Source organism: Crotalus tigris, unplaced genomic scaffold, assembly GCF_016545835.1.
Source record: "Crotalus tigris isolate CLP2741 ecotype Arizona unplaced genomic scaffold, ASM1654583v1 scf7180000017546.9332058, whole genome shotgun sequence".
NCBI classification, from domain to species: domain Eukaryota; kingdom Metazoa; phylum Chordata; class Lepidosauria; order Squamata; family Viperidae; genus Crotalus; species Crotalus tigris.
This window is the reverse complement of record NW_024096465.1, coordinates 3,397,935-3,412,836: the sequence shown is the minus strand read 5'-3', so window position 1 is coordinate 3,412,836 and position 14,902 is coordinate 3,397,935. Positions and strand designations below refer to the sequence as shown.

The 14,902-nt window shown below is 34.0% G+C and overlaps 1 protein-coding gene across 2 annotated transcripts in view; it reads left to right on the top strand.

The window, feature by feature from the left end:
* LOC120304549 (serine/threonine-protein kinase Sgk3) overlaps positions 1-14,902 on the top strand; it is a 35,735-nt gene that overhangs the window by 18,222 nt on the left and 2,611 nt on the right. For both annotated transcript variants that reach the window (XM_039335278.1, XM_039335285.1), the window contains exons 4-16: positions 897-980; positions 1,116-1,188; positions 3,967-4,042; positions 6,012-6,099; positions 8,247-8,296; positions 8,754-8,811; positions 9,112-9,195; positions 9,276-9,407; positions 9,931-10,043; positions 10,230-10,266; positions 10,368-10,454; positions 12,300-12,395; positions 13,765-13,920. In XM_039335278.1, the coding sequence (XP_039191212.1) occupies positions 897-980; positions 1,116-1,188; positions 3,967-4,042; positions 6,012-6,099; positions 8,247-8,296; positions 8,754-8,811; positions 9,112-9,195; positions 9,276-9,407; positions 9,931-10,043; positions 10,230-10,266; positions 10,368-10,454; positions 12,300-12,395; positions 13,765-13,920 (1,134 nt within the window). The remainder of the gene's footprint in view (positions 1-896; positions 981-1,115; positions 1,189-3,966; positions 4,043-6,011; positions 6,100-8,246; positions 8,297-8,753; positions 8,812-9,111; positions 9,196-9,275; positions 9,408-9,930; positions 10,044-10,229; positions 10,267-10,367; positions 10,455-12,299; positions 12,396-13,764; positions 13,921-14,902) is intronic.

Genomic DNA, 14,902 nt, shown 5'->3' with positions numbered 1-14,902 from the left:
TTTCCTTTTTAATATTTTTGTGTCTTTTGAATGGTGTGTAAATGTCATTTTACCTTTATGTGCCTATGGATGGCTGACTTGTCTGCCAGTTGATCTAGTGGTAAAGGCATCAGGCTAGAAACTAGAAGATTGTGACTTTTAGTCCTCCCTTAGTCATGAAAGCCAATTGGGTGACTTTGGGCCAGTCACTCTTTCAGCTCAATCCACCTCACAGGGTTGTTGTTGTGGGAAAACAGGAGGAAGGAATATTATTGCTACTTTAAGTTGTTTATAAAAATAATAAAGGTGGGATAAACATAAATAAAATAAAATAAGCACTGATAGAGCAACCTGCTATATATAAACAGTGAGCAAATCCTGCACTCATGAGCACTGCTGATGTTACCTTGTCGAATAATAAAACATCTGTGAACAATCAAACACAGAAAGCACCAAAGATTCCACATTTTATTAATCTTTGTTTAACCTAGCTTGTTAGTAATTTTTCTTAATGCAGATGTTTGGGGAAAAAAACTGATTACTTAATTCCATACCTCTATACAGCCAAAGTCAAAGTCTTTATTATTACAGCCATAGGCCAACACATAAATTAAACATCATACCTGTATAAATTTGCTGTCAGTTGGTTGACTAATTTATAGGAACTGTTTCTCTTAGATTTTATAAATTGATGAGTTCCTGCATATACCTCAGTTTCTTTCATCAGGCATGTGTACAAATCCATTTAGAAGAAAAAATGAATGTATTCAGCAGACCCATACTGGAGAATGCAGTTTATTGTAGCTGTGCATTAAGTCTTTTGATGAAATATTAAATGATAATTAAGCAAATGGGATACATATACATAACCCCATATATTTTTATAATTTTTTTATTAAAATTGTTTGTATCAACAGGTCTACAAAGTCTTGGTTTCAGTTGGCTCTAATGAATGGTTTGTCTTCAGGCGATATGCTGAGTTTGACAAGCTATATAATACAGTAAGTAGGGAAGTTGTGCTCAAATTAGTTTGGGAAATTCCTCTGAACCAATTTCTTCTGTTATGTTGTACATCATGACTGAGAATTGAAGTAATCTCTAAGGTTAAATTATATCATATGACTTATATATTTCAGCTAAAGAAACAATTTCCCACAATGAATTTGAAAATTCCTGCTAAGAGAATATTTGGAGATAATTTTGATCCTGGTAAGCAGATCTCCTTTAGTTCTCATTTTATCTTTAAACTGTTTCTGCATCAGTAATTTCAATTTGAATTAAGCATTTTTGAAGGTTTTTTCCCCTATATAACAGCATGTAGAAATTCACATAGAAGAGTATGTGGATATAAATGTACAATAATGTGGTTTATCATCTGAACCAACAGTAGGCAATCTAATTCCTTCCAAATGTTTACAATCCCAACTCAATTTTATTGTAGCAAGTATGATCAAAGAAAAGGGATTATGAAAACAGGTTTAAATCAAGGTATTGAACTCTGCAAACACAAGTGCATTTAGCATCAGGGTTCTAAAAACAAGGAATGATGCTTAGTACATTAAATTCTGTTTATGGCCATTAATGCCAATTAGGATATATTCTAATCAATTGCAAAGTTTTGTAATTCTGATAAATATAAATATAAATTCTCCATTTAAGTAGTTCTGTCATCATCCAGAATATTTGTATTTTCACTTGCATATAAATATAAGAGGTGTTTATTTTTGAGGTTTTTTTATTTGTTTGAATCTGATGTGCAGATTTTGTTAATACTGAGGGGGGGGGTTATATACAACATACCCTGTAGCTGAGAGATATATTTTATTCTTATTTATTTATCTGTATCCCACCTTTATTATTTTTATAAATAACTCAAGATGACAAACGCAACTTCCTGCTTTTATTTTCCCCACAACAACAACATCCCTGTGAGTTGAGTTGGGCTGAGAGAGTGTGATTGGCCCAAAGTCATCCAGCTGGCTTTCATGGTTCAAGAAATAACAGAGAGATTGAGTTGCACCCTGTGAATGATAAATTGTGATTAGTTTTATTACTGTAATCAAAATTAGGAATAATTCAGTCTTTAAATGAATGAATCTGAATATAGGTAGTCTGCTAAGGCAGGTCTAAAACTCATATTCTCCAACTTTGTAGTCTGATGCAGAAATAGAATCAGTAGTCCAAACTGGCATTGTACTGTACTGTACTACTGTACAAGTAGTCTTACATCCATTCATTTAGCTAGCATTTGAAGTTAGAATGACACTGAAAAAAGTAACAACTGGTCCTCATACAACCAATGCAGCATCCACAATCGCATGATCCAAATTTGGACTCTTGGCAATTGGCATGCATTTAGGATGCTTGCAGCATCCTGGGATCATATATACCCCATTTGTAGATTTCCTAGTTGGCTTCTAATAAGCAAAATCAATTAGGGAAGCCAGATTCACTTAATTAACACATGATTCACTTAACTGTGGTAATTCACTTAACAACCATGGCAAAAAAGATCATAAAATTAGGTGTTAAACACCTTGCTTAACAACAGATTTTCTGATCCCAATTGTGATCATAAGGTGAGGACCACCTGTATTGTAGTCCTCAACATACAATCACAATTGAGACCGGAACATCTGTTAATAGTGTATTGTATTGCATTTTATTGTATTGCATTGCATTATGTGCCAATCTATTAGCAGTCATTGGAAAAAGTGTATATCTGAAAGTGTTAGTACAGGGATGGTCAACCTTGGCTCTTTTATGACTCGTGGACTATGCTGGCTCAGGAATTCTGCGAGTTGAAGTCCACGAGTCATAAAAGAGCCAAGGTTGACTACCCCTGTGTTAGTACATGTAGATAATATGTTTTAAATTCTGATGGATTATATACAGCATATCCTAGTTTTGGAGTGTTTGTCCTCTCTAATTAAAGTCTTTCTTTTTTCCCGTTACTCAATTTAACACGCAAATATAAGCAGACTGTATATGAATGCTTGTTTTGTACCATCCAAATGATGTAATAGGCTTACGAGTATTTACCAATCATATTCAAAGAAAAGCATTAGTTCAGTTAGAAGAAAATTTTAGCTAAAGCTAGAAAATATTACATAAGGAAGTTTAAAGTATTTGTTATATTTATTCATAGAAAAGAATTCCAGTTTATCTCTGATTACATAGAACTTCTTTTACTGCATCCTATGTAGCCTAAGTAAAACATTATCTGAGTTTCAGAGCAGTTTTCATATAATATTGTTTCCCTTATTGTCAGTTCCTCCAAGTATAGCTTAGTACTGAGCTTAACAGAATAACTAGTTTCTGATTTGAGATGCCCTACCATCTTACATTTTCCTACTAGCCACACTTACTTCATTTGGTTTTCTCTCTCCTACACAGGACAATGTATAACTTTGTTAATATTAATCAAAATGTGTGTGTATTTATCATATTCTAAGATAACAAGAGCTGATAGATTTTTTTTTTAATTTTCAAGTATCTATTCAGTGGTATCCATTTCACTATATTCTTTTTCTTTAAGTGACTGTAGCATCAAATCTATAGTTTAAAGGATTTGGAACCTAGAACTAAGGAGAAATCTGATAGTTAGAACAATTAATCAGTGGAACGATTTGCCTCCAGAAGTTGTGGGTACTCCAATATTGGAGGTTTTTAAGAAGAGATTGGACAACCATTTGTCTGAAACAGTATAGGGTTTTCTGCTTGAACAAGGGGTTGAACTCTTCCAAGTCTATTATCCTGTCATTCTGGTACAAAATATTTTTTTTTCTTTATAAAGGGTCTATTTATTATCTAATCTAATCTGTTTTACCTGTCCAGTGGTATTTATGGAATGCTGGAGAGCAGCCCTGATTACAAATAGAAGAGCAAAAGGTTTTTTTTTTTTACTTTTTTAATGAAGTAATCTAAGAAATGTATATATTTAAATTTTGAAACAGGTATTCTAATATCTGATCATTTATTTTTCAGATTTTATTAAACAAAGAAGAGCAGGATTGAATGAATTCATTCAGAATTTAGTACGACAGCCTGAGCTTTGCAATCAGTAAGTGAAACTTTTTTTTTTACCCCCAAGAGAATAAAATTATGTGGTAAATTATATACAAGAAACTACAATCCACAAGTTTCTTCTAAGTGATATATAGGGAGTTCTCTACTTACAACCGTTCATTTAGCAACCATTCAAAGTTACATCAGTAGTAAAAAAAATGACTTACAACCAGTACTCACACTTAAAACCACCATAGTATCCCCATGATCACATGATCAAAATTCAGGTGCTTGGCAATTGGCATGTATTTATGATGGTTGCAGCTTCCTGGCATCATGTGATCACCATTCACAACCTTCCCAGCCAGCTTCCAACAAGCGAAGTCATTGGAGGAAGCTGGATTTGCTTAATAACTATGCAATTCACTTGTTTGCTTAACAAACATGACCAAAAAGGTTGTAAAATTGGGCCCGATTCACTGAACAACTGGTTTGCTTAACTATGGAAATTCTGGACCCAACTGTGATCATAAGACAAGGACTACCTGTATTGTAAGAGAATGTCTATAACTTTTGATTACCAGATGCTGCACAAAATGGCATGGAAAGTTGTCACCAAGGCATACTTTTGGCAGGTCAAGGTTAGAGTTCTCAGATGTGGTGTTCGATATTTTTTAAACCCCTGCAGAATTGTTATTAAAATCATTACTTAAGCCTTTAATAATAATAAATCCTATGCTTTGATTCAAACAGAGGTAAAGTTTGAGTTTTTTGATTGAAGAAATTTATGGTTGATTAAAATAATCTTTCTGAAGGAACTTATAGTTCCACTGTCATTCAGAATGCTCTGACAGGGTTTGCCTATTAATTTCAGATTTCATACCATCTTCTTGTAAATCAGAGGAATAAATAAATATAAGCAAGCTCATAACTTCAATCAAATCTAGGAATTCATCCATTCTTTAAATGGATGTATCTGAATATAGGTAGTCCTCAACGTATGATCAGTCACTTAGCAATCATTTGCTATGAGCAGTTGATTGGCAACCATTCAAAATTAAAACAGCCCCCCTACCCCAAAAGCAAAGTTGCGATGTCCAGTAGATCACGTGGCCACATCAATTTTGGAAATTGGCATTTACTTCGGTTTTTGAAAAATCGCCCCATTGCAAATAATGGGTTCATTTAATGACTGGGGCTTTCACTTAACAATTGTAGTGTTCACTTTACAACACCACGTTCACTTAATGATTGCCACATGTCAAGAAAGGTCATAAAATTTGGATTGGTCATTGAATGACCTGCTTTACAACTTTTACAACTTAACACCCAAAATTGTGGACTCAATTGTGGTCATAAGCTGAGGACTAGCTATAATGGTGGCTAAATGAGGCCTAACAATTTTGGCAGTTACAATTACATAGAAAGTCAAGCAGTGCACCGTGGCCCCAGGAGTTGGGGACCCCTGTGCTAGGTGATGTTCTGTCCACAAGGAAAATAAGAGTAGTTCAGATTCAGGTTCTATTTGTCCCATGGTTGTGTCTTCTCTGGAATACATAACCAATGGTAAAGAGACTGTCAGCTTCATTGTTGGTTTGCTGTGGCTTATCAAAATGTAACTTTTTTGGGAAAATGTTTGGATTGTTAATTCTTTGAAATTATTTTTAACTGATCAAATTTCTGCTGCTTTCATTCAGTTATATATAATTGTGGTAGTGATTTTAATGTTATTAATACAAATTTTAACAAATTAAAAGTTAAAAATGGCAACAATATCAAAAGTGTTATAATGGAAATTGCTTCTTCCTGGTGGTGTTTACAAGTGATCTAATTAATATATATTGTATGAATGGAAATGGAAGCTTCATCTTAATTAGCTAAGCTGTAATCTACCTAACTTCCTGTTTGATTTCAGTTTTCAGCTAAGTCATGATGATAATTTCTTTTTTGTTTTGTTGTATATGTTATTCACATTGAAAATATATAATAAAACATTGTATAATCAGTTAAATTATCTTTCCTAGTCCAGATGTAAGATCATTTCTTCAGATGGACAATCCAAAGCATCAATACGATCCATCTGAAGATGAGGATGAAAGAAACAGTCAAAAGGTAACTAATTTTTTGCATCCTGTGGTTAAATTATAGAAGTTACCTTATTTTACCAACCCTATTGTCCTTTTCCAATATCTTTCTTGATTTATATTTCAGTGGAATATAAAGCATTGCAATCTACCTCTCTTGTCAAATATAGTAGTCTCAGAGTGTTAAGTTGTTATTTTACATTATTCAAAGTTTGGAGTCCTTTAATCTGTATTCCTAAACTATTTTTAAAATACAAATAATCACTCTTCATATATTCCAGTGAAGATGCCAATTTTTATGTCAGTAAGCATAAGTTTTGGAATCTTTGCACTTTCATCAGTGAAATTACAAGAACATCTACAATACTTTGTAATAAAAGAAAATATGTAAGAACAGCTGCTATTCCTATAATTGGCAATTAAAGCAGCATTAACTAATACTAATCACTACCATCAGCTAGTTGACATAAAATTCATGTCAATACTACAGCCTACTTCATGCTGCAGTGCTCAAGCAAGCTCCCTGGAGTGTTGACTCAGCCATGGTCAGACACTTCTGCAGTCTAGTGATCAATAAAGCTATGCATTCAACCTGTAAGATACAACATGTCTCTAGGAAATGGGTCCAAATCCACCTCAGCTTTAATCCACATCTGATTTTGAACATAATCAAGGGTGTCTTGCCATATTTTTTTTCACGTTTATATCACTCACAGATTTAAAACTGTTTGTCCTATTAGAAGGTTTAATACTTCAGACATGTTCTGGTTCCCCTGCCAGCAATCAGGTAACTGTATCTGATGAGTTGGTAGAGGAATGTTAATTTTCTTCAGTAATGTGATTTTGTCATGTCATAAATGGCATGTTTACTTGTCTACAAGTAATACTGATTCTACTTGACAGGACAATTTAAACAATGTCAGTTTATAATATGTGCTCTGTAAATTAGTTGCTCTAGTTTACACTAGTATGCATACTTGCATAAGCAGATTATTCTCAACTTTTATTTGTTATTCATTTGAGATGAACAATAATTTATTTAATAATAAATATAACACAAGCATTATTGTCTTCATAGCAATAATTTATAACATAGTAATCCATTAATCAAATAAATTTATGTAATCCAACAGTACAACATGAAAATCACATAATATAGAAAAATATTCTTTATGTGCAACCAAATGCAATTATCATTTTATAAATTGAAGTTGTTCATAGTAACATAGGCATGTTGGGTGGCAGCTATATTTTTCATTGGTAACCACATCTGTTCACCAAGCAGAAAAGAGTTTCTATTATCCTTCTGGACCAGATCCACTCAGCCCAGATTTTAATAATGCCCTTCTTCTGTTCATGTAGAACTCTTTCTACGTGCATTTTAGTTCAGCAGGATTTATGGTGTTTCTTGACGAGTGGGGAGGAGGGTGAAAAGTGTGCAGACATAATCTGACCCAGGAGTTTGTCCTATCTTTCTGTGGTAGGGTTGACAGTCTATGGGTCACATTCATCCTTGCCATTCTTTCTTCTTTTTTTACACCTCAGAGTTCTGGAGAATTCTACTGATAAAATTTGATAGCAAAATGACAAAAATTAATCTGTGAAATAGGTCTCTTAAACATCTAGAAAGATTAATCCTATTAGTTGTACTTTTTAAATCCTTTAAAGGGCCTGGAAAGTTTGATCCCAACAAAAGCTGTAGATATGTAAAAGTATGTCTAAAAGGATACACAGAGTTCTTGTGTAGTCCCTTCTAAATACCTTTTCAGAGTTTAGTTTTTAATCATTGAGTTTCCTTTTTCAATCTCAAAGCTGTTTATCAAAACAAGGTGGATTTTATTTTGGATAGCACACAGAAATATGTGGGGAACGTAGACTTTGCTCTTAAACATAGAAAACTGCCTGAGAAACAATTTTCTTTCTTTCTTTCTGTCTTTTTAAAAAGCAATTTACACTCACTGGTGTCAGGAACATCTCTGTATTGATAGGGATTACAGTAATTAACCTTTATCCTTTCAAAAACAAAGTTACAAGAAAGATTTAGTTCCCCCAAAAATACTTAATTTGAGTATACTAGATTGCAGTCTGAAATGTTATTATTAAATTTCTTTTCTAACTAATGAATTATGTATAAACTTGATTTGATTTTAATTTATATTTTTTATTTTTAAACAGCTAAATTCTACCTCACAGAACATCAACTTGGGGCCATCTGGAAATCCTCAGTAGGTTTTAGTTAAATATAAATTAGCCTTTGTAGTTACTTGTTAAAATGGGGCTGGGAGTAAAGAGTACTCTGCATGTAGTATCAATTAGGAGCAAGTTTAGGAAGAAAATGTTGTAATTTAGAACTAAGAGAATATTGTCTGACAAGTTATTAAGTATAAATAAAAAAGGAAAAGATGAATTTGTGGAAAGTCAGTAAAAGAAACAGTAATGTGGAGGATAATCAGAAAGTATATGCATAAAATGGGAAATACTACACTATGTAGAATAATTGGTGTTCTAGAAGACTGAAATACAGCAGACATCTGATTGTTAAATTTGAACTGTGATGAAGAGCACAGCGAATACTGAAGGAGTAGTTAGGAAGAATATATGGTATGACTGCCATCCAAACATTAAATAGCTACCTTTTATCATTTTGATTGCCTGTTTTTCTTTATCCTGAAACCACTCCAGTGCTAAACCAACAGACTTTGACTTCCTGAAAATTATTGGGAAGGGCAGCTTTGGTAAGGTAGGTTTCCTTTTATTATTACATACTCTTTGCTCATGCCACTCCATTTGAACATTTTTTGATTCTATGGGTGGGATATGTCCTTTTGCTGATGATACGAAAAGAAAACTTATAGCTGCTTGCCTTAGATATTAAAGATCCAGTTTGAATCCCTGGAATCGTACGGGCGATTTTTTAAAATTAGAAATAATCTAACATCACTGCATTATCTCTATATAGTTGCTACTTGTAAGAACTGGGAAAAATTACTTGAATTCTTCAACAGGGTGGAACAGACTTTGTATGAAAATTCTTCTTTAGGTTCTTCTTGCAAAACGAAAATGGGATGGAAAGTTCTATGCTGTTAAAGTGCTGCAGAAGAAAATTGTCCTAAACAGGAAAGAGGTAAAAGGGAAGAGATTTTGCTTTTCCTTCCAATTACAAAATCATTCCTACTTACTTATTGACCCTTTATTTCCTCATAGCAAAAACATATCATGGCTGAACGCAATGTGCTATTGAAAAATGTGAAACATCCATTCTTAGTTGGATTGCATTATTCATTCCAAACCATAGAGAAGCTGTACTTTGTTCTGGATTTTGTTAATGGAGGAGAGGTAGGTATACTTTTCAGTCTTTATATAGTAATCAAATATCATCAGTTTTGGCCTGCAGTTTAAGAGAAATTGCAATAGCTAATCATAGTAGCTTAATATAAATCGACTCCCACATTGCAAATATAGATCTATTTGCTATGTTGCTGTTATTGCTTATTACTTTATGTGTATATGGAATATTTAGTTTAAAAATTGTTATAATCACAATTTATATTAACCAAAAGTTAGTGAAACATGGGTAGCATTCACAAATTATGTGAAGGCAGAATTTCCAAAACCATGGTTGCTGATTATGGTTATGTGTAAACTAGACCATTGCAGTAATTTATTTAGAAATTGCAGCTGTAACTTGCCAAGGCTACAGTTTTGAAAAAATAAGGAAATGGTTAAAGGAAGGATGTGAATAATTATGCATGTTTTTTTCACTGTTTTGATAGCTGTTGATAGACAATTGCAGAATGTGTTAATCTTATTACTAAGAATAACACTGTTTTCTTTTAATCTGCTCCATGCATATTTACAGCTCTTCTTTCACTTACAAAAAGAACGCACCTTTCCTGAACACAGAGCCAAGTTTTATGCTGCTGAAATAGCCAGTGCACTGGGCTACTTGCACTCCATAAAAATTGTATACAGGTAATGACTTAAAAGGGAAAATGGAATAAATACAGGCATTTTATATTAATATATATTTACTTTTTTCATTGTATTATTTGTTGGTTTATACAAAGACTTTATTTCTTATTAATAGTTACGTAAGACCATGATTCTTGCTAGAGATTTTACTTACAATGAATTTCCTTCTTTCTCATTTATGCCCAGGGATCTGAAACCAGAAAATATTCTTCTAGATTCATTGGTAGGCTGTAAATATTTATTTCTATTATCCAAGAAATTTTAAACAATTTAATCACTAATATTCTTCATTGTTTGACAGTAGATTTTCAATTTTCAATGCAGGGGCATGTTGTCTTAACAGATTTTGGACTCTGTAAAGAAGGAATTGCAACTTCAGATACTACTGCAACGTTTTGTGGAACTCCAGAGGTAAGTTAATTTATTTGCACACTCTCGCTTTCTCTTTTTGTTTTCTCTCTCTTAAAATACAATACATTTCATTGGTAGAACTGAAAAACAGTATCTTAGATATATAACGTCTTAATAAAAAAAGATGTAACTTAATTATTAGGGAAGTCTTGATGACCATGGGGATGCTAAATTAGCTGCCTAAGAAAGTTGTGGAAGATAGCTAAGTTAATACTTGGACTTCAGTAAGGCATTTGATAAAGTAGATCACAACCTACTACTTGACAAGATAGAAAAATGTGGGGTAGACAGAACCACCACCAGATGGATCCGTAGCTGGCTGACCGGCCGTACTCAGTGAGTGGTCCTCAATGGAACTGCATCTATATGGAGGGAAGTGTGTAGTGGGGTGCCCCAGGGCTCTGTTCTGGGCCCAGTACTCTTCAACATCTTCATCAACGATTTGGATGAAGGGATAGATGGGGAACTCATCAAATTTGCAGACGACACCAAGCTGGCAGGAATAGCCAACACTCCAGAAGACAGGCTTCAGATACAGAAGGATCTGGACAGACTTGAACACTGGGCACTAACTAACAAAATGAAATTCAATGGTGAAAAAAGCAAGGTTCTACATTTAGGCAAGAAAAACCAAATGCACAAGTACAGCATAGGTGGCACCATGCTCAATAGTAGTAACTGTGAGAGGGACCTCGGAGTCCTAGTAGACAATCACTTAAATATGAGCCAGCAGTGTGCGGCAGCTGCCAAAAAGGCCAACACAGTGCTAGGCTGCATTAACAGAGGGATAGAATCAAGATCACGTGAAGTATTAATACCACTCTTCAATGCCTTGGTAAGGCCACACTTGGAATACTGCATCCAGTTTTGGTCACCACGATGTAAAAAAGATGTTGAGACTCTAGAAAGAGTACAGAGAAGAGCAACAAAGATGATTAGGGGACTGGAGGCTAAAACATATAAGGAACGGTTGCGAGAATTGGGTATGTCTAGTTTAACGAAGACAAGGACAAGGGGGGACATGATAGCAGTATTCCAATATCTCAGGGGCTGCCATAAAGAAGAGGGAATTAAGCTATTTTCCAAAGCACCTGAAGGCAGGACAAGAAGCAACGGGTGGAAACTAATCAAGGAGAGAAGCAACCTAGAACTAAGGAGAAACTTCCTGACAGTGAGAACAATTAATCAGTGGAACAGCTTGCCTCCAGAAGCAGTAAATGCTCCAACACTGGAAGTTTTTAAGAAGAGACTGGACAGCCATTTGTCCGAAATGGTGTAGGGTTTCCTGCCCGAGCAGGGGGTTGGACTAGATGACCTCCAAGGTCCCTTCCAACTTTACTATTATTATTATTATTATTATTATTAATAATTGTACAAAAATGTATTTTAGCAGTTATCTAATTATCGATACCATAAGAAAGTTTCCAACATAATTCCCTTTAGATTTGGGTGGCACTCCATCATTCCCTGATTAAAATGAGTGGATCTTTTCCCCCAAGCTTTGGACTTACTGAATGGGTAACAGGTTCATTGCAAGATTTACAAGAATTAAAATTTGATTTTATATTCATTCATTCATTCATTTGTATGACTGCCCATCTGAAAACACAACTCTGAGAGACTCATAGCAATAATAAAACTGCAAACCATAAAATCATAAAAACAAAGTAAGCTTCAAAACATCTTCTATTTTTTATAATAACATACAGTACATATATCTAAGAAATCAATTTTGAGCTCTATTAAATAGTTGAGAGTGAAAAGCCATAGGCTTATGCTTAGCATCATTCATACCAAAAGGAGTTGTGCCTCCTAAAGACTGGTGAAGCCATTTTTCCCTTACAGTACCTGGCTCCAGAAGTAATCAGAAAGCAACCCTACGATAACACTGTAGACTGGTGGTGTCTTGGAGCTGTTTTGTATGAAATGCTATATGGTCTGGTAGGTAACCTCATATTTTTCAAACTGCATACCTGAATCAATGCCTAAAAATATATACTAGATATTAGAAGGAGGTAACTTCTTACCATATGTCTTAGCTCTTGCTGTTGGAAACAGGATACTGACTAAAATGATCTGTATTCTGATCTAATAGAATTAAGTTCAAATTGAACTTAACTTTAATTAAACTAAATTAACTTTTAATTTTTGACATAAAAATATTAAAAACATAGTAACATCCACAATGCTACTTTATTCCCAGCCAAGTCTCGTGGCTTAGTCATTTGCTTCTGATGTTCTCTCAATTTCCTGGCTGGTAATGGAACAGATTATGTCACCAGGCATAAAAGAATAAACAACTGAAATAGCAATGATAGTATTTGCTCCTAAAATGAATGGAATCATTTAGAAAAAGCTGACAGTATCTAGGACATTTCTAACATCTTTTCATTTATCCTGTTGTTCCTCATTGATAGTAGGATAGTAGAGATCCTTTTTGGCTTCTGTAGTACCTATATTAAAATGTACATTTTTTGGTCTTTAGGAAAATGCCTGTTTCTTCCTATCACCAGACTTTGCTTCCTGTCTCAGTTATAAAATATTTTGCTTACATCAATAAAGCATATACAATAATTTTGAGTGAAAATATTATTCATCATGTCACAAGCCATTTTTTAAATATATTGGACAAAAAAAGGAATATAACATCCAATGCAATAGGATTTTCATCTGAGATCCTTAAAAGCATAATGTGTCAGAAAAATAGCAGTTATTGCCAGTTAGAACCAAGTTATTTTCCTCCTATAATCCAGATAATATTTCTTACCAGTCCTTGATTATGTTTCTATTTCAAATCACTCTGAGTGAGATTGCTTTCTTAAAAACACAATTACTTGAGAATATCATTCTTTGTGGTAAATCTTATACAATGGACCTATATTTACATCATTAATATCCATCAACAATTTTTATTTTCCCTAGATTAGGTTATCTTCAGGATCTGGTGTCAAATTTGAAACTATAATATCTTCTAGATCAGATAGAAAAATAAAGTGTTTAATTGAAATGATCCCTTGTTTATTTAATCCTAGATACTAAGAAGCTCTCACTGCAGTTTAGAAACTGTTCTGTTGCATGAGTACCAAGCAAATTCTAAAATGATGGTTCAAGTCCTAAGACAAATAATCTTTCATATCTTTATGACATATACTTATTAAACAGTATGTTGCTCTTCTCAATGGTTCTCTGTGATCTTTGAGGGTGAATATTTTGTAGTAAGGGTGATACTTGCAATATATATATCTACTTATATTTCTTGGACAAGTACACTATAGCTCTGTTCTGTTATCTTTCCCTACAATATCTCCAGCCACCCTTTTACTGCCGTGATGTTGCTGAGATGTATGAAAGCATTCTTCATAAACCTCTCCATTTAAGGCCAGGTGTCAGTCTTACAGCTTGGTCTATTTTGGAAGAACTTTTGGAGAAGGAAAGACAGAACAGACTTGGAGCTAAAGAAGATTTTGTATGTAAAATACCTTATTTTAAATCAAACAATAAATTAAAAAAAACATTTAAAATTTTCTTTGCTACTACATGCAAATATTTGTTCCTTTTTAAAATATAGGTGGTCTGAAAAATTTAAATAACTAAATTTGAGTACTGCATTTCATTCCAGCATACACAATATATTTATTTATTAAATATATTTGTCATCCATCTCACTGCAAGATGACTCTGAAGATTAACTCAATCTTAATTGGTTTGGATGGGATTTAAGCATAATTAATTTTCTTTGAATCAAGAGTTTAACAACATGAGTAACAACATGAGGTGTGAGGTGTTTTGCCAAATAAAATTTATTTGGATTTTAAGAATTAAACAATTTATAGAATGTTCATTATAATTATGTTTCATATAGGTGCAGAGCTTTTATGGTACTGAATTACATATTTATACTCAAGAGTTTTTATAAACGCCACAGAGTAGGTTGACATTATCCATTTTAGGGTGTGAGCCCAAGACTTTCATGAAAGTAGTGTGGCAGGTAGAAGACTCGAGCCTTCTGGGAGTGGTGGGGGAGGGGGAAGGCCTCCAAGCTAGTGGGCCCAGCTAGCCGAGATCTCCCAGCTTGTGATAGGTTTCTACGTGCCAGTGGGCCTAACCAGCTTTCAGCACTCCTGTGATTTTAAGGGCAGGTGTGCTGCCAAGTGACCTAATTTTTGTCACATGACTATATGGTTGCTGCAGTGATTGGAATTTCGGGAAGAGGATGCATGTCCCTTCATTCAGCGCTGTTGTTGAACTAACAGTCATAAATTGAGGACAATCTGTAAAATATACAGTAATAATACTGCAGTTGTTTAGCTGCTACTTTTTCCAGAATCCAAAAAGGGAAGGTTGGAAATGAGTGATGGCATCTTGAGGAGGGGGTACATCACTGCTTCTTTTATGCACACCATGACCCTCTTACTTAAAGTTGAATTAACCATAGTTTAACCTCCCTG